Source organism: Sceloporus undulatus, chromosome 6 (genome assembly GCF_019175285.1).
Source record: "Sceloporus undulatus isolate JIND9_A2432 ecotype Alabama chromosome 6, SceUnd_v1.1, whole genome shotgun sequence".
In the NCBI taxonomy this organism is placed as follows: Eukaryota; Metazoa; Chordata; class Lepidosauria; order Squamata; family Phrynosomatidae; genus Sceloporus; species Sceloporus undulatus.
This window is the reverse complement of record NC_056527.1, coordinates 82739665-82759546: the sequence shown is the minus strand read 5'-3', so window position 1 is coordinate 82759546 and position 19882 is coordinate 82739665. Positions and strand designations below refer to the sequence as shown.

Below are 19882 nucleotides of genomic sequence, written 5' to 3'. Positions count from 1 at the left end.
TGAGGGTGGAACTCCAGAATGTCTGAACCAATTTTAAAAAGGGAAATGAAGAGGTTACATCGAAGTATGTGCAAATTGCAAAGTCTGTATTAGCATGTTTTAATACTGGGAATTGTTAGGCTACAAAGCATAAGTGAATTATAGCACTGAGTTCTGATGCTAGTATTTTTATGTTTGAACAGCTAATTTCTAAGCAGGGAGAAGTTTTAGGGACCCACCTTTTACCCAGAATTTCATTTCCTTGGAAGCAAAGTCACTGGAGACGTCTGCATTTCTGAGAAAATAAATTTTATTTCAGATCTTGGGAAAGATGCAAATATGTTAGTGTTATTTGTTGTTGCTGCTGCTGCTGTTGTGTGCCTTCAAGTCATTTCTGACTTAGGGCAACCCTAAGGTTAACTTATCATGGGGTTTTCTGGGGCTGAGGGTATGTGACTTGCCCAAAGTCACCCACTGGGTTTCCAAACAGGGAAGTGAACCCTGATCTCCACAGTTGTAGTCCAACATTCCAACCGCTACACCATGCTGGCTACCATGTTGCTATCATCATCATCATCATCATCATCATCATCATCATCATCATCATCATCACCACCATCATCACCACCACCACATTTATTGAAATCCCACCTTTGTCTCATTCTGGGAGACAAGGTGACTTACAAAAGTTAAAACACTTAAAAATGTACATCCAACAAATGTTTTTTAAAAATAAGGAAAGGATCATTAAAATTAAAAGCAGTTAAAAACAAACCATTAAAAAAAATAAGAACAGTGAATATAAAATACACAAGATGTGAGCGTCCTGAACAGTCAGCCCTCAAAGGCGTGCCAAAACATAAAGGACTTCGCCTGCCTAGGAAATGATAGCAAATAGAGTACCAGTCTAACCTCTATAAGAAGTGAGTTCCAAAGCCTGTAAGCAGCCACTGCCCTGTTTCCACTAGATTTACCTGTGAGGGTGGTGGGACAAAGAGAAGGGCAGGTTGATACTTGAAAACTGCATGACACTTTGATATTAGTGTTAGTTGCAACATTCAGGATGACATATTAGTAGCACATTACCACTATATTTTCCATTTATTTTTTTAAATTAATTTTCAAGATGAGGAGATCCCCCAAATTACCCTTTAAAAATATTGTTTATTCTAATAAGAAGTTATTTTTTTACTCATTTTACCTGCAAAAATGTCACAATGGGGAAAAAAATAATGCCCTGTTATCACAAAAGGTAACACATAACAGGTAGCAGAATTAATTATAGTGTGTTACTTCCCAGCAATGGTTCTTTTACACATACATGCACAACCCTCATAAAAGGAGGGTTCATGATATTACCACTACAACATAATTCTGTTCTATTAGATGCCATAAGATTTCCTACGAAGAGTAAAAATCACCAGCAGAGACTATCTGGGGAGCGGGGGAAATGACAGATTTAGGTTATGTCTTTTGTCCTCCAGAATTCTAAATTAATACTTTCAGTGTGTGCATGAGACAGAGAGAGAGATTCAGTTGCATCATCTTCTAGAACCAGTGATGACAGCTACCACACAAATAATTTTCATAACCATGGGAAATGGGTCCTACCAGTTTGACCAACTAGCAATCTCTTTTCACAACCACACTGATAAAGTGGTAAATTTTAAAGTACAGGTGCTCATCTTCACCACACCCCCTAGGAAAATCTAAAAGTGCAAGCAGGTGTGTTGATCCGTATCAGCAAACCAGTTCCAACAGTTCTCCTCTCCACCCAGGTCTTTTATAAATCAAATTTGTATCAAATGCCAGTGACTGTGAGGACTACAGCTTACTTAGAGGGAAGAGAGAAGCCTGAAGGAAGCTGTGGATGAAATTATCATCCCTGCTAATCAAGAAACCCCAACATGTGGACTTAAGCTGCATCCGCAATGCAGAAATAATCCTGTTTGACACCACTTTAACTGCCATGGCTCAATTCTATGGAATTTAATAACACTGAGCTGTGGCAGTTAAAGTGATGTGAAACTGGATCATTTCTATAGTGCAGCTGCAGCCTCTGTGAACCCTGTGTCTTTGATACTCCAGTGCCCTTGAAAGGTTGGTATCATACCAGGATAGAAATCATGTCGGGTGCCAGATGTTGCTTGACTGACATGGCCAGGATTCCTCACTATTGGCCATACTAGGTCTGCTGGGGCTTGCAGTCTAACAACTTTAGGAGGATGTGTGATTCCTACCCTTTTTTAAAAGCACATAGTTAAAACAGATTAAGACATAATTAAAAGCTATAAAGATGAAACCACAGCACACCATATTCAAAAGACCCTTCACCCTCCTAATGTCAGCACCAATGTATGCTAACAAGAGTATGCTGAGGCTTCTTTAATGTCACTGGGCCTGTACAAGACAGGCCAAAATAAAGCTGCTTTGGGTCACTTTGGAGGTATGCTGTTTAAATGTTGCATGCTTCCTAAGAGGCCAGAAGCTGCACCAAAGCCACACTCCAGTCCTTAGGACTAGAGCATGGGTTTGGTGCAGCTTCTGGACTATTAGGGCGCATGCATCATTTAAACAGCATACCTCCAAAGTGACCCAAAGCAGCTTTATTTTGGCCTGTCTGTATAGGGCCACTAATGTGTAACCCGGATGAGCCTGATGCATTTTCCCCCAATAGGATCTAGTTTCTCAGCCAGAGGGATGACAGCTAATCCATATGCTATTCTGAAAAGGAGAAAACCCTTTCCTTATAGTTAAATCTCAGTACTATTTTTGAACTACTTCTTATTATCAGCCACATTTGTATTCCATTTTTTTTTCTCCAAGAGGTTCAGGGCAGCAGATATGGGGGTTGCTCCAATTTGTCCTCAGAACATTCTTGTCCCAGCTTGGCCAAGAAATCCACCGGGTGACTTTGGGCAAGTCATATGCTCTCAGCCTCAGGGGAAGGCAATAGCAAACCTCCTCTGAACAAATCTTTCCAAGAAATACCCTTATGGTTGCTATAAGTAGGAAATGACTTGAAGGGACACAACAACATAAGTTTGATTGAGTAGTTCCTAGAGTTAGCACAGCAAAGACTCGTTTGTCATTTTTAGGGACCTTGGAGCAACAGAAATTGCCCCAAAGACATTGGTGGGCCTGCTCAAGACCACCCTTCAGTTGAAAACGCTGTGAGTACCAAGTGACTTTCTTTTTCTTTTTTGGCTGAGTTCCATGGATGATAAGTATAATTATTATTATTATTAACCTTTATTTATGAAGCGCTGTAAATTTACACAGCGCTGTACATACAATCTTTTTAATTAGACAGTTCCCTGCCCTCGGGCTTACAATCTAAAAAGACATGACACAGAAGGAGAAGGGAGTGGTGGAGGGAAAGGGTAAGAGGTCCAGCAGTTCCTCTCTACCTCCGAGGCCTGGACCAAGGCAGATGGACTGGAGGGAAGGACAAACAGAACAACTGGGAAAATGAGTTAGGCCCACATGGGGGGGGGGGAATCTTCCTTCTCCTCTCACTCATGCATCTGAGATCTTTTTCACAGTACATGATCACGACATTTCGATACCACTTTAACAGCCATGGCTCCATCCTATGAAATCCAATGACTTGTAGTTTCAGAAGGCATTAAAAGTCCTCTGACGTAGAATTCTATGTTCTTCAAGAAAGTACAACTCACAGTCTTCCAGAGGAGGGAGTCAAAGCAGTTAAAGGAGTACTAATGTGCTGAGTACACACACAGAGATGTCACAACAGAGTGGATTTATGTATTTATTTATTTCCCAAAGAGGCTGTATGGCAATACTCAGAAGTGGGGAGTTACCATCTTGTACCATTCACCACAGACTGGGACAGCAAGGCTTGAATAGGGATGCAAAGAGATGTATGGGGAAAGTAGGAATGCAGGGTGGAATGGCTATGAGGCCAAATGGCATCACAGAATGAGATGGTCTTGGACTGACCTCAGTTCCCATGTGAACCTGTCCCTCAGGGCCCAAAAAGTGTCTTATCCCCAATGTGTGAATAAGCACTCGATTGTAAGGACTAACTTGAGCTTGGGCCAACAAGAAGAGGTTGTGAAATATTTGTCTTCTTTTCTTCTGCAGCATCTTGCCCAAGAACATGACCTGTTGCCTTTGCCGCATTCAGAACGACATTGAAGTTTTGTGTGAATTTGTCAAGTTGGATTGCTCTAAGCCATGTGACACAAATGTCACACTGTGTGGTAGGCTAGCCTCTGTTTTCACAAACTCTCATTCCTTGGTTTGTCCCTTTGCTTATTTCTCTATCCCTGTTTAGCAAAGTGTGTGTGTGATATGAGAGGAAAGATTAGGGCTGCACCACATAGACACCCCCTTCCCCAAGCTGGCATCTGTATATACAGTACAGGCATCAGCTGAATTCATAACTTGGTGTGCTGTCAGGGGCAATGCTGCCCAATGCAGCTCCATACTTAGTTCATGTATTTACACTGCTATTTTTTCACATCTCTGAATACAGTTTTTGTTTGTCCATCTGCCTGTTTATGGCTGCCTATCTACCTTTACTTGTATCAGTCCATTTCCATTTGAAGGATAAAAAACGATGCACAATGAGATAACCAGCAAAACACAGCAAGAAATAACACCTCAAATGAGAATGATTCAAAGTACCCCAAATGGTAATAATATTAAAACCATAAATCTCCACATGTGAAACGGTTCCCCCAGATTCCTTCTTCTGGTTAAACAAGTTGGTCCTTCTTTCACAACTCCGATGTAAGCAGCCTGATCTTCAGTAGGAAAAGTACTTTGAAAAAATAACAGATTTCCAAGGGAGAAATTAACAGTACATTTGAGGGGGGGGGATCAGATTCAGGATAATATCGGATGGAGAAACAAGCATAAAAGGAGCACCAGCCACTGAGCTGTGCTAAACCTCCTAGTGAAATTGCCCCTCATTCATGTCACCCCTGATGCTATAGAATTCTGGGAGTTGTAGTTAGTTGTGACACCAAAGTAAAGGTCTGTTAACTAGTCCCAGGTTTCCATAGGCTGTAGCCATGGCAGTTAAAGTGGAGCTATTGTATTCTTCCAGTGTCCTGTGAAAGGGCCTCTGGAGGACTGCGATTCCCATCCTAATGCAACTAGTTGTAACTATTTGTTGGGTAGCCTATCCAGTGCTTGAAAAGCTACTATTTTGTACTACAGAAGCTGGAATCCTCCAGCCAGCATGGCTACTGAACTATCTCCCACTTCCCCAATACTGTCTATGATTTCCAAGCTGGGGGGAAAACTTACTATACTTTTCCATCCCAGACTCCTCCATCAGGTCAAGCCAGGCAAATCAGTCTGAGCTTCTTCCTGCTCCTTCCATACATTGCCCAGATGCCCAAGGTTATCTGCTTCACTGTTTGCTCACTGCTCACAGGATACAGAGAGGTGTACTCAGGGGCATAGCTACAGAAGGAAGGGAGTAAAATGAGGCCATTGTCTCTCAAATAAAAAAATTCCTTCTTGACCAAATTTCTAGCATCACAAAAGGTGACACACTGAAAATAAATGGAGAAAAACTTTCTTTTCTTTGGAAGATTAAGCTGTCTTCCTAATGCTCAACTGAGGTCTTCAGTTACTGCAATACTAGACATTTGAATTCAATGAAAATGTTGTGAGGTGAGCAAAGCCCTCATTCTCCTTCCTCCATAGCTATACTCCTGGGCCTCTGATGGTGAAGATGACATATGTCCATACCGACTAGAAACTATCAAAAGCCCCATCCTCCAAATTTATCTAATTTCCTTCTAAAGCCACCCAACTTAGCAGCTGTCACAACAAATTGTTGCACTGAATTCCATGCACCCCGTGGAACAGAAAGAAGATTCACCTTTTGTTTTTCCCTTAATGTTTCTGCTTTAGTGAATGATTCCAGGTTCTAGGGTTAGGAAAAGGGGGAGAAAGCATTTCCCTATCCATACCTTGTATATTTTTGGACACCTCTATTATGTTTCCTTACTCATCTTTTCTCAAAAGCTAATCATCCTCAAATAGTCTTTCAATAACGCCAGATAATTCCATTCTTCATTATGTGTTCCCCCACCCCCTTCCCTCTTGTTTCTAAGCAGAGAAAGATGAGGGTTTCCATAAGATGCAAGAAGAAGTAATGAAGATTTTAGAAACCAGGAAACTCAATTCCAGCACCATCCTGAACATTCTTCCAGAGAGGCCTCTGCAAGAAAATGTGTCTCTGGCAATGCCAGTGAACCAGAGCCTCTCTCATTTTGGCATCCATTTCAACAAACTCACCCCACAACTTTTTACCACTGTCAAGCAGTTAGGAAAGCTGAAAGCAGATGACTTTCTGGATGTAAAGTGGACTGACAAAAGTGAGCTGAAAAAGCTGTTCATGTTGGCAAAGTTGCTGCAGACAGCTCTCAAAGAAAAAATTGTTGAATACGAAAAGGAGAATGAAGGGACACAGGCCCCAAATAGCACATCTACAGAAGCTCCAAAAGAGACTGTGGCCCCTGCCCTGAGGAAGAAAAGAGATGTGAGGAAAGCCAGGAAAGAAAACTGGTCTCGAAGTAGGAGAAAATCACTTCTCGGAGTGGGCAGAAGAAACAGGCAGCAATTTTCAAAGGTCCCAATGCAATATGTGGATATGCCAGACACTCTAGATTTGCCTGCAGGGGCTCAGCACTGGAGAAGGCTATCAAATGACCAAGAGCCTCTCAGGCCTCATCAAGCAGGAGCACATCAATCCTCATGGAAGCGCTCCATTTCGGAGTCTTCAACAGAGACTCCTGCTTTGACGGCATCCATCTTGGTGGATGACAATGATGACAATGACTTGACGGGCAAAGTTGTCATTATTTTGAAACACGGCAACAGATCACGGAAGCACAAGAAAAAGATCACTGCACCTCCTGTCAAGAAACAGGAGGAAGTGGCAGCTAGCCAGTATTCTCAGCCAGAGCGTCAACCTGCCCCATTCTACCCAAATGAACCTGTTAGAGGCAACATGGAGAATGGTGGGGGGCAAGTTGCAGGGAATGTTGGAGAATATGTTGGAGGGAATGTTGGACAATATGTTGGAGGGAATGGTGGACAATATGCTGGAGGGAATGGTGGACAATATGTTGGAGGGAATGGTGGACAATATGTTGGAGGGAGTGGTGGAGAATATGTTGGAGGGGGTGAAGGAAAGTCTCAGATGCTTTTAAATAAGGAGCAACTGCTTAATCAGCTCATGCACAGAGGGCCCAAGCCCAAAATCCCAGAAGACTCAGAAAACTTGAATGAGCTCTCACCTGATATCACATTGTCCCATGAGACACACTGGGAGCATCATGAGTCAAAGACCTCTACTTCTCCCCAGCAAGACCTCATGAAGCCTCAAGATGACTATCTGCGTCAGGGAGATCTCTTTGAAGCAGAACTGAACAAGCGGCTGGCACCCCTCATCCCAAATGTGCCGGTGAGGAACCTCATTTCCCATGTGATTCGTATCCTGAAAATGGACTGCACGGAGCCCACCATCCAAATGGCTTGTGCCAAGCTCATCTCTAGGACAGGGCTCCTCATGAAACTCTTCAGCGAGAGAGAGAACATCAAGGAGACTTCTTCTCTGTGGAAGTCATACTTTTGGCCTGTCAAAAACGCGACCACACCTCAGTCAAGAAAAATGGGAAAACCTTCTGATGAGGTAAGAGGGAAGACATTAAACTCAGGCCAAACCTGGTTGAGCCTACTAGTGTGGCTATCAAGAGCTTGGGCAACACTCAGTATACTTGGCTGTGGCCCTGAAGCTTGGTTTTTTGTGAGTTTTTCGGGCTATGTGGCCCTGTTCTAGAAAATTTTCTTCCTGACGTTTCGCCAGCATCTGAAGATGCCAGCCACAGATGCTGGCGAAATGTCAGGAAGAAAATTTTCTAGAACATGGCCACATAGCCCGAAAAACCCACAAAAAACCATGGATGCTGGCCATGAAAGCCTTCGACTTCATGCCCTGAAGCTTGTTTATCAGGCCCATGTCAGTGGGAGGCATGAGTTCATTGGACATCTGTTTCTGAAAAGCTGGTTACTGTGTAAAATGTAAGTTGGGTTGGATGTATAGAACTGCAACAAAAGACCAAAACTAGGGTTCCCAGGTTTTATAGCATAATCATGGCCTGATAATGGATGTTATTGATAGGAGATACCCCATGTTGCATCTCCCTTATAATATCATCAGGATTCACCCCATGACTTCAAAAAGGGCTGGCCCTAAAATCCTGACCTGTTAATTCTAACCAAAACAGATAAAGGGGAACAAGAGCCAAAGGCAAAGAGAGACTAACTGGCTAAACCAGGGGTAGGCAACCTTTTTGAGCCGGGGGCCGGGTTGCTGTCCATCAGACAACTGGGGGGCCGAAGCCAAAAAATAAAAAATTAAAAAATTAAAAAATAAATATATAAATATATAAATAAACCAGGACAAATGTAGGACAAAATTTTCAAATGGAAGATACTTTTTTTTAAAAAAATTGAGGACACGCGAAAAAATTTGCTGATTTTTAAAAAAATGTTAATATAAATGCATGTTTCTGAGGCTTCTATAGACAATTGCCCCCCAAAGGCCCCGGCGGCAGGACCAAGGCCTTGCCGGGCTGTATCCGGCCCGCGGGCCGCAGGTTGCCTACCCCTGGGCTAAACGAAACAAAGAAGGGAGCAAAGTAGAAAAGGAGAAATGTTTTGCACAAATTTAAATTCTGACAACATGGTTTTAAAGACAATTGAAAAAATCACGACAGGACTATCATTGCTTATGATGTGGACATGTTTTCTCTTTCTTTGTTTCTCACACAAATACTTTAAAGTTTGTCAAGTCAAATTTATTATAATTAACAAAGCAGATTTTAAAAGATTACAAGCATAGTTGAAAATACATCTAAAATCACATAATATAGACAAAATAGACTAGTATATAATAAAACTTCCAAAACATGACAAAAGATTAGCCCAGACAACATTTGAACTCTTGCATTAATTGCACCTCCTAAAAACATTGCTGTGATAGAGAAATCTCTGTCTTCAAGAAAATAAAGTCAGTGATTGAAACAATCTATCCAGCAAGAAAATTCATCCTTCTTCTTCTTCTTTTAACAACACGAAGTTAAGAGAGGGGAATTGTTTGTTGGGAGTGAAAATCTCTGCAAGATTTTTGAAGATGAGCTTGCAGTTCCTTCTTAACCAAAACTGAAAGTGTGCCATAAAATGAGTGCATACACCATGTCTAGCAATATCTCATTCATTATTTTCAACACTGTTTGGGGTGGGGAGAATAACAAAATGGGCTTCTAGCCTGAATTATTAAGTTACAAATTGGTTTTAAGAAGAATGTGCATGTTAAACTCTGTGTGTGTGTGTGTGTGTGTGTGTGTGTGTGTGTTCCTTTTGTGGAAAACTGCCCCAAGCAGCACAGTCTCTAAAAGGAGGTAAAGAACAACAAATTAAAATTACCCAGTAACAATAACAAAAAAGACAGTGGCTTGAATCATATTGGTAGTCCTAAGTAGCACAAAGCTATGTAATTACTGAATACCAAAACAACATCTATGTACATCTCTTGTTTTAATGAGTTAATTTTAATTGAGATTAGCAATAGAATTCAAGACAGTAACTTCAACAGAGACATTCCAGTGGAAAGTGGATAATTTACTGGATAATTTATGGAGACTCTTAATTATAACTTCTGGCATTTAGTAAGGAAGTAAGAAGAGATGAAAGTTTAGGGCTGGAATCTTTCAAATGAACTATACTGGCATAACTACTCCAGCATAGGGAATGGTGGTGACACAGAAGTGTCAGAAGGGAAAAGGCTGTGGGTGGAAGCTGCAGTGAGAAACCGCAGATAAAGTTGTCTTAGGGGAGGTCAGAGGCTGAAGGCTCTGAGCCACTTGTTTTCTCAGTGCCTGACTGCTAGTTGGGTCCTTGGAGTTCAGATCTTCTGGGAAAGCTGGCTTGCAAAAATCACCACTTCTGTGGCACAGCATGCCATGAACACCTTGGCTCCAAGGATCCACCCAGCAGCCAGACATCAGAGAAACAGCCTCTTTGGAGCCAGTAACCTTTTTCTTCCTGTGATCACTAATAACAACTTCATTTGCCTGCTGTTGCTCCATTGGCAAAGCCTGGGTGTAATGGATACTTATACTGTCAGCCTTCCACATTTGTGGCTTTGACTTTTGCAGATTTTATTATTCACAGATTTGGTTAATATGTTCTCTCTAGGAATCTCTAGGTCCTCCAGCTCAACTCAGTAGGCAACTCAGTCTGCAGCGATCACCCAGGAAGACCTAGAGATTCTTAGAGAGAACACTTCTTTAGGCATTTGTAGGTCCTCCAGCAGAATCCTATGGATAACTTCTGGCAAATGTTGACCACAGAGTCACACTGGAGAACCTACAAATACCTACAGAAGTGTTCTCTCAGGTACAAAAAAATAGTGGATTTTTTTATTTGCAGGTTTTTCTCTTTCACAGGGTTCTTGTGCACATAACCCCAGCAAATGTAGACGGCCCACTGTTCTAGTGTAGTGTGCTAACAAGACTAGTGTCTCCCTATACAGGACAGCCAGCACAAATATCTTGGCTGCATTAAAGAAAGGCCATAGGTGTGTCATAAGGCACCACCTAAAGGCATCTGATCCTGTCTGATTTCAGAAGCTAAACAGGGTCAGGCCTGGTAGTACTTGGAAGGAAGCCTACTAGGGAATATACCAGATGCTGAAGGCTTTATGCAGAGGAAGGCAATGGCAAACCACCTCTGAATAAATCTTGCCAACAAAACCCTATGATAGGGTTGCCCTAAATTGGAGTTGACTAGAAGGCATATAACAGCAGGGTATGTAGAAAATCCATGGTTCAATCTGTGACATGTGATGTCAAAAAATATCTCAGGCAGTGGATCTGGGGAAAGACCTGGAGAGCCATTGTCAGGTACGCTAGTAGAGTAGCCCTGGTATGCAGACTGGAAATGTTTTGCATGCTTAAAAGCCATTGCACAGTCTGAAATGGTAAAATATACACCTGATCCCTCCCACTTTGTTTTGGCTGTGCCCTGGGACCATACTTCAACCTACAGCTGGAATGCAGAACTCAAATCTCTTCCGGAAGTGGAATTTATTGAAAAGTGTTCCCTGCACCCAATTTAGTACAGTATAAGGCAGCTTAATGTACCATATTTATGTGAGAGCAAGCCACCTTCATGAGATTTTGACTGAAAGTAGGGAAAATATTGAAAGACTCGAAATCTCACCTTCCTTTTCTTTCTTTCTCTGGACTTTTGCAGATAGCAAGGCAGGGTATTCCAGAATATGGATACGGCAACAAGCTGCTGTTGGCTATTTCGGTGACAGCAGTGATAATGGTTATTATTGCAGTAATATGTCTGATCGAAGTAAGTTGAGAATGTATTTTTAAGCTCCTTACATTTTAATGTATTAACTTGCTACGTCCCAGCTGTCAATGGAATCGGAAGTGAATATCACCAAAAGATACAATACACTGCTCTGGGGGGGGGGGAATCCCTCTAGGTATAATAGATATTCATATTTCCCATATAGCTCACCTAAAATTGAGGCAGACTTCATTCCGCCTCATCTCTTAGCAGATCTCCTATTTCTAAGCCAGGGCTCAGAAATTGTGTGTGTAAGGAAACAATGGCCTCTGTTTAATGTTTTCCAAATACTCTCTTGGACTACAACTTCTAATCCCCCAGCAGCTGTGGCAGATTCTAAGAGCTGTTATCTACAACTGTATCTCTCCCTTGCCACACAATAAAATAGCTCCTCACGCTATTGCCAGTTTGGTTGAGGCTGAGACATCCACCCATCTTTTCAGCTTTCTTTTTGGAAATAATTAAAGTACAAAGATGCTGGCAAGCCAATCTCTTGTTTTTAACCCCTCCTCCACCACTGATGCCCTTCCCAATGTGGGAAACTGTAAAGCCTTTGTTTTCTTACAATCTTTCCCCTTTTTGTTCAACAGATCTGTTCTCAGCGATCTGCAGCTAGAAGGGAAGGCGGCGAGAAACGGTAAATTTTTTTCCCAGGGATGTCTAGTTGTTTTTGTGAGTCTGCCTTCAGATTTCTTTATCTGTATTACATAGTTACTCTGCTCCCATTCTATCTTAACTGTCATGGCTCCATCAACTGGGATCCTACGATTTGTAGTTTGGTTAAAAAAAAAACACCTCGTTTGGCAAAGAACTTACTGTCAGAACAGAGCACAGACAAACAGGATGGTTTGCAGCTGGCAAAGGGGTCAGGCTGCATCTTATCACTTATCTTCAACTTATATGCAGAACATATTGTAAGAAAAGCAGTCTTGGACAAAGAAGGAGAAGTGAAAATAGGAGGAAGGAATATCAACAATCTAAGCTATTCAGATGATGCCATAATACTAGCAGAAGACCTCCCAGACCTGGAACTATTACTAAGAAAGATCAAGGAAGAAAGTGCGAAGGCAGGCCTATTGTTGAACATAAAGAAAACAAAAATAACGACAATGGAGAATCTTGACAAATTCAACCTAGACAATGAAGAAATAGAAGTGGTAAAAGGGTTCTCATACCTGGGACCGAACATTGATAGAAATGGGGACTGCAGCCAGGAAATCAGAAGGAGATTAGGAATGGGGAGAGAAAGAACTAGAAAAGATTCTATAATGCAAAGATATACAACTAAACACAAAAGTGAGAATCATACAAGCCATTATATTCACTAGGATAGTGAAGAAAAATGGATAGGAAGAAAATCAATGCATTTGAAATGTGCTGGAGAAGAGTGCTGAGGATCCCGTGGATGGCCAAAAAGACAAACAGATGGATCCTGGAGCAGATCAAGCCAGAGATCTCCCTGGAAGCCAAGATGACAAAACTGAGGCTGTCGTACTTTGGACACATCATGAGAAGAGAAGACTCACTGGGAAAAAAATAATGCTAGGAAACGTGGAGGGAAGTAGAAAGAGAGGAAGGCCACATGCTAGATGGATGGACTCTATTAAGGAGAACACGGGTATGAGTTTACAGGACCTAAGCAGAGTAGTGGAGGACATGGAGTCTTGAAGATGTCTCATCCACAGGGTCACCATGGGTCGGGAAGGCAATTAACAACAACAACAACCACAAAGAACCTAGATTTGTAGTGAAAGTGGTGAAAGCACTAGTGATATAATTTAGGAGACTATTCAAACTACTGGCAGAGAATTCTGAGCACCTCATCAGACTACAAATCCCAGGATTTCATAGGATGAAACCATGACAGAGCAGCACTAAACAGTGATATTCTCTAGCACAGAGAACCAGCACGGTGAATGGTCTGAGCATACAACAACAACAACACAACAACAGATATATTCTCAGTGAGGTTGGCCCAATTATAGTCCTACCTACAGGAAACCTACTGAAATCAATGGAATTTGACTGTGACAGACAAATCCTATTCTTTTCACTGAGTTTATCTTAGAGACTAACATTGGATTTAGCCCAGTGTCAAGAATTCCAGTGGTAAGGATCTCAGCGGTTGCTCCAGTATTCAGCCGGCTACAATTCTGTGTAAGATTCTTTATTTGCTGGTGCACCTCTCTGTGCATCAAAACTTCTCCTTTCCCTCCATTCTGTCATCAGATTTCTTGTCAATAAACTCTACAGAAATAGCCCAGTCACAGAGATTTGGACTACATTGTGTCTGAAAGCACATCTCTCACACTCACCTTGAGCTGTTTTCCTTGTTTAGAACTCCTCTGCACACATAGCACTGAACATACAAATGCCAAGGAGTGTACTGTAAGCATGCATATAGAACTAAACACAGCCGGGAGTCCACACCGGAGTCCTGTGTCCGTACATATATTCTTGAACACGGGGAGCAGAGCAGGGAACAAGACTGACTATAGCAGCATGCTGAAACCAACCACATCTGAGCACTGGAGGGTGGGGACGATAGGCTGAGGAGCATCATCCGACTCCTGTCCTGTTAAGGATTAATTCAACACACCATTATATTCATTCTTTTTAAAAAGGAACTTCCCAAGCTTTGGGGACATGCTGCAGATATGCACTTGGGTGTGGAAAGGCACATTCTGCTGCAACATCACACACACACACACACACACACACACACACTTCCAAAGAAGAAAGACTATCTGATCACTTGAAATTACTAACAGACAAATGTGCTTTGAGGCTCATGTAAAAGCTGGTTTTAAAATTCAGAGTGTGAAATGTTAAACAAAACTGCACTGAGATTTACAATACGTGAATGTGTATGACTCTCACCCGCGCCCCAACACAGAGATCTGTGACATTTCTGCTCCCTAAAATACCATCCTCCTAAAGCTAACATCTGACACTTTTTATTTCTCATTTTTTAACTCTTTCCTGAAGGGGTTTTCTGGGCAGAAGGAGCAAACTGGAAAAGCAGGTAAGTAATTCTTCAAGGGGAATAAATTAGCATGATCTAGTCATTCAGTCTTCCTCTTCATACTAAAAGATGTAGAGCTATATTCTTACGTGAGTTACAGAAGTATTGTGGGGACTTGAGCAAGTCCCACTTTGCCATGAATGAAACAAAAGAAAAAAATGATTTCCAAAGGAATCCTACAGCACCTTTCAGACTAACTGAAAGATAGAAGTTGGTAGCATGGTATATTTCTTGATATTAGGTATACTGTTCTACTGCAAATTTCTGAGGAAATAGGCTCAAGTCTAGAAAAGCTCAGACTGCCAAGCTCTGTTTTTCAGTTAGTCTGAAAAGTACTGCAAGATCCCTTTGCCTATTGATTTTCCAAACTAACATGGCTATGTCTTTGGGGGGGGATATTGTGATCATAGAACTTGCCTTGTTACATTATACATTAAAAGGTCCATCTAGTCCGGTGGTCCCCAAAAATATTTCCAGCTATCACCCCTTTTCCTCTTGGGCAACAACCCTAGCGCGCGCCCCCCCCCCTTGCATATTTCTTGATATTAGGTATACTGTTCTACTGCATATTCAGAACAACAGATCTAGGCAGATGCTCCCTTTGCAACCAGTAACCCTGGGAGCAGCAACTGAGCATCTGCATGTGCAGCAACTGAGAAGCCTCTTGCCTATGCCAGCCTTGAAGCAAAGGCCAATCGAAACAAGAGGCTTCTTGAGTGCTGCTCATGCATATGCTCAGTTGTTGCAACCACTCAGTTAGGGAGCAGCAACTGAGAAGCCTCCTGCCCATGCTGCCCTTCCATCAAAAGCCAGTATGGGCAAGAGGCCTTTTGGTCACTGTTCAGCCAACTGCTCGGTGACTAGGTGCAAAGGGAGAAGTTTCTCCCTGGTGAGGAAAGACTCTCTTGTGTAGGGGGTTTACAGAGGCCACATACTCTGGACTGGAAACTGACTTGGATGGGAAAAGGGAGAGATTTTAACTACAGGAGCCACTCCAAGGTGAAGGACTCTTTCCAAGAATTGACCCCAGATCCTCCTCCTTCCCCAGAGACATGTCTTCTCCATACAGCTTCAACTGTTCCCCACATATACCAACATTGTTTCTTCTGCCACCTCTTCTCCCAGCCTGTCTAATGAAAGAAAGCAGGAGCAGCCACGCAGCACTGGCCCCTTCTATTCTCTCTGCCGCAGTACCATTTCTGACCTTTTTGAATGCATGGGTGGGGAAATGGTGGTGGTAGCAGCTCTTTGCCATTTCCCCTAAGTAGACCCAAGAGGAATCGGGCTTTGAAGAATCTGAACAAGACATTTGTGTCTGGGTTAAAATCAGTGAAAAGTTATCACATTAAAGTTAAAGGCTATAATCAGTGCTAATGTTGTTGCCATTTTCTTTGCTTTGCCTTTTTGTCCTTTTTGCCGTGTGTGTTTTCTTTTCTCCACCTGGCCACTTCCCCCACAACCACACAGCCACCATTTACCATAGTCCCCTCCACATCAATTCTCCTCCACATCCATCCAGATTTTAGGGTGAACACAAACAGTTATGCCTGCTGGAAGTATGTAACTTCTTTGGCATCATTTTCCTAAGCTTTGTCTGTTACGTCCTTTGTTACATGCCCCTAAGTTTTACCCTTGACTTATCCGTGTGTCATATCAAAATCCTTAATCTTGGCCCCAAAACCTGTCCTCGATTTATACATGAGTTCATGTGTGGTACACACACATGCCATATAAGTAAAATTCACACTTCAGAAGCCTGCCAAAATAAGAATGTCTTCAGTTGCCAGTGAAAAGAGAACAGGGAGGGGATCGACATGATCTCCCATGGAAGTGAGATCCACAGTCTGGGAGCAGCCACAGAGAAGGCTCTCTCCTGTGGGGGGTTGTTTATTTTCAACATTGGCTGAATATGACCTAGGCTGTTTGTAACTTGTAACTACATTTAAATGTGCCTGAAGGAAGGTGCCTTCATGTAAAACATATCCTTTTTTTTTTAATAATCTAAATTGCTTGCTTAGAATAAGAGCTTTCATTGAGTTCTCTTTTTCATGCACTTGCTCAATGTGTGCATACATTTGTGTATGAGTCTCATCTCCCAAAGGATTGTAGTGGTGGGGAATCTCTGCAGAGTCTGAGGTGGAAAAGGTGCAAGTTAAAGCCCTCAGCAACCTCCTCCTGAGTTAGTGGGTAAAGTAGGAGCAAAACTAGAGGGTGGTGGCAGCTAGATGAACTCATGGGTTCCCATTCATGCTCGGGAGCAGAAGGTGCCTCTTTACAGCTGTGTTCACATTTCATGGTAGCTTTGCCTGCACCTTTGGACACCTAATCTTTATTTCTAAATACTCATTTGAAATTTTAAGTTACTGCAATGCTACAAATTTGGAGACAGAAGGAACATTTCATGGGGGGGGCAGAATTATTATTTGGGTGGGAAAGCCCTCCTTTTGCCTTCCCCTTCCCAGCTAAATTGCTGCAGCAGTCCAGCAAATGATAAGGGCATTTGGGAGGACTGACCTAAAAAATGGCATCATAACAATCCTAACCCTGAAGTTGTCTGTGATCTGTTTTCACACATCCTTTTCTTTTGCTTAGGGTTCCACAACCTCTTCATTTGACAAGCCTCTCTGGCTTAAAGATATGGATCATCCTCTGGATGACACACGGAGAAAGAGCATGGCTGATAAATTGCATGATGAAGAGTCCTCAGAAGAGGACGAGCTATTCAACTGGGCTAATGCAAGGTATACATGATGAAAGTACTTTTACCAGATCCTTGTGAGTGGCTTTGCTTGTCCGCCTGCCCAACTGCCTCTCTGCTATGGTTGCAAACACAATCTGGGAAATGTGTGGGAGATCCCTGGTGAAATCACAGAAGATAGAGAGGCTAAAAAGCCCTGTAGTGGCCATATGGTGAGAGGTTCCCATTTCCCCCTTATGGGAAATGCTTTCCCATTTTAAGTTTTGCCAGAAGAGGTTGCATGGCTGATAAAGGCAGAGAACTGTGCCTGACAAGCAGGGCAAACCCTCAACATCTGGTGGGATGTGGCCCCAGCATTGCACATAGGTTCTTCTACCCTCCCCTTGGGTAACAAATGCGGCAGGGGTTATGTGCAATAAGCCTAATATCTGCTTATTTTGCATAATGTGTTCCAGTTGCAGGATTTTCCTTTACTGGCTATAGTTTTAATCTTCTTCTTTTTTCTTGAGGTGTTGGTTGTACAGTTTGGGGATATTAATTATTAACTGCTATGGCTATCCAATTTTTATTCCTAACAAAACATTGACTATGTGGTCAGAATAAATTTGTACGCTGCTGTTTTCAAGTGAAGCAGTTGATAACATCCACGCACAGTAGGCTTAAGTAAATGGTGCCAAGCTATAAATTGCCTGAGCCCTGAATGCTGTGTGGCAAATTCTATGTAACTTCTGTTTTCCTCTATTTATCAGACCACCAAGTGTACCTGAGGCCCCTCCTCCTGTGGAAAAGGCCAGTTTACCAAAATTGTAAGTAATCTCATGTGGTATAAACCATGCGTGTTAGTTTTGACCTTTGCTTTATTGAGTAGGAATTAGCAGTCTGGTAATCTCTAGATTTGGGAGGCGTTCTAATAAATGGCCACATTGGCTGGGATGGATGGCTACTGTTGTGCAAAAGGTTTGTAGGCCAGTGAGTTTTGTTCGCAATATGGCTTATAGGAGACAAATGTTGCATTATTAGTTGGCTTGCAAAGCGAGAAAAATTTGAAAGTTTCTTATAAGAACTCAGCTACTGAGCAGATTTCAGTTTGCTACCAGACTTTGCTTGAATCGATGCGGATGGAGATCTTTCTAACTGTGAATTTAATTTGTGGTATTTGATTTGATGTGTCTGTTATTGTTTTATAACTTTAAACAAACTGCCTTGAAAGGACTTATTTGCTGTGAAAAGTGCTTACAGTTGTTTCAAAGAAAGAAAGAAATTGCATCTGTGGGTGAAAACAGGCTTGCTTGTGTCCCTAATAGCTTCCTCTTGGATGAGCTTTCACACCACTCCTGAATGAGAAAAATGGAGCATGGATTAATCCATCATTTAGATTCTCTTGTGGTGTGGAAGGAAAGGGAAACTCAACCAGTCCAGCAGACTAGATTGGCTCCTTCTCTGACTGAGCAGAAACAACTGCAAATTCCTATTAGACTGGGAGGAAGAGCATCCATGTGTAGTTGTATGTCATGCAAAAAAACCAAAGATCCTAATTTGCACAGCAGTTAATTCCCCAGTGAGGTGCTATGAGAAATCTTCTTTATGGAATAATGAGCAGGGATGTTGAGCATCCACATTCTTACTTGTCTCTGGAGCCTCCCTACGGCATTCTTCCAATACTTCCTCCTCTGACACTGCCTTTTTGCAATGAGCCCCGCTGACCACAGATACAGGGCTGAATGCTGAATTTAAAAGGGCACCAAGATGAGCTTAATAATGGTGTCTGCTGAGCGTACCATTTGCAGCAAAGTGAATCCACACAGGGAAAAGTGGTGTTTTTACATCCCCCTCCAGTACTGTACAGATTATTCATTATCAACTCAAAAAACAAATTCCCATCAATTAGTATTACTCTCTTCAGTGCCCAGTTGGGCTTCATTCATTTTAAATAAAATCAGCAAAACTCACAGTGAATATTTTAAGTTGTAATGTAGGGGTCAAGGACTAGGACAACTGTGAAAGACACATTAACCCTTCAGAACTTGCTCCTGCTCATCCGACACATCAAAAAACAATTTTCTGGGCCCCAGACACCCTCTATTTAACATGGAGGCTTTCCCCCCTGCCTTCTTGGGCCTCTAGAGGACATTTGGGGACATTTTGAAACAAAAGGATTTTTTTAAAAATTCACAAAATTTCATTTTGACCAATGGAGGATCCGGTAGGCTCCAAACGTGTGGAGTTGACCCCTTGGGGTCCTAGGGGACGCAAAAATGGCTCTAGCGAGACACATGCAGACCTCTGCTCATGCTTTGCCCCTCACTGTTGTAAGGGAATGGTGTGTTTCAAAAGCACCCTTTGCCCAGTGCATTGTTTATTCTAGGGCTGGCCTGGGGCAGGTAATATTCTTCCCATATTTTTGCATTAGGTTTGGGTATGACTAATTTTGCCTCAGGCTCACTCTTAATGCCGAGACACAGGTGATTCACTCTGTCCTCAGAGGAGTATGTCTGTGCAAGTCACTGCTCTAGGTTTGTCTTCTTCCAATCCAAGGGCAACTCCAGATTAGTGATTCTTGCAGAAACCACACTGGGGGACTCTTGCTCCAGATAACTCATACCCAGGTGTGGTCAAATAGAGACTTTCAGGCCCTGTGTGGCCTTCAGGGCAATTTCAGTAGTCCCAGACTACTCCATACTGCTCTTTTTCTGGCCAAAATCAAAATGGCAAATGGTCTCTCTTTGAAGTCACCTGGAGAGGCAATTCACCTTTTGCATAAGTTG

The 19882-nt window shown here is 42.3% G+C and overlaps 1 protein-coding gene across 1 annotated transcript in view; it reads left to right on the top strand.

Moving 5' to 3' along the window:
• Nucleotides 1–19882, top strand: part of LOC121933637 (leucine-rich repeat-containing protein 37A-like) — a 37973-nt gene that overhangs the window by 11156 nt on the left and 6935 nt on the right. The window contains exons 7-14 of the mRNA XM_042473618.1: nt 3078–3152; nt 4087–4205; nt 6078–7660; nt 11287–11394; nt 11985–12031; nt 14383–14419; nt 17012–17160; nt 17867–17923. Coding sequence (XP_042329552.1) covers nt 3078–3152; nt 4087–4205; nt 6078–7660; nt 11287–11394; nt 11985–12031; nt 14383–14419; nt 17012–17160; nt 17867–17923 — 2175 coding nt within the window. The remainder of the gene's footprint in view (nt 1–3077; nt 3153–4086; nt 4206–6077; nt 7661–11286; nt 11395–11984; nt 12032–14382; nt 14420–17011; nt 17161–17866; nt 17924–19882) is intronic.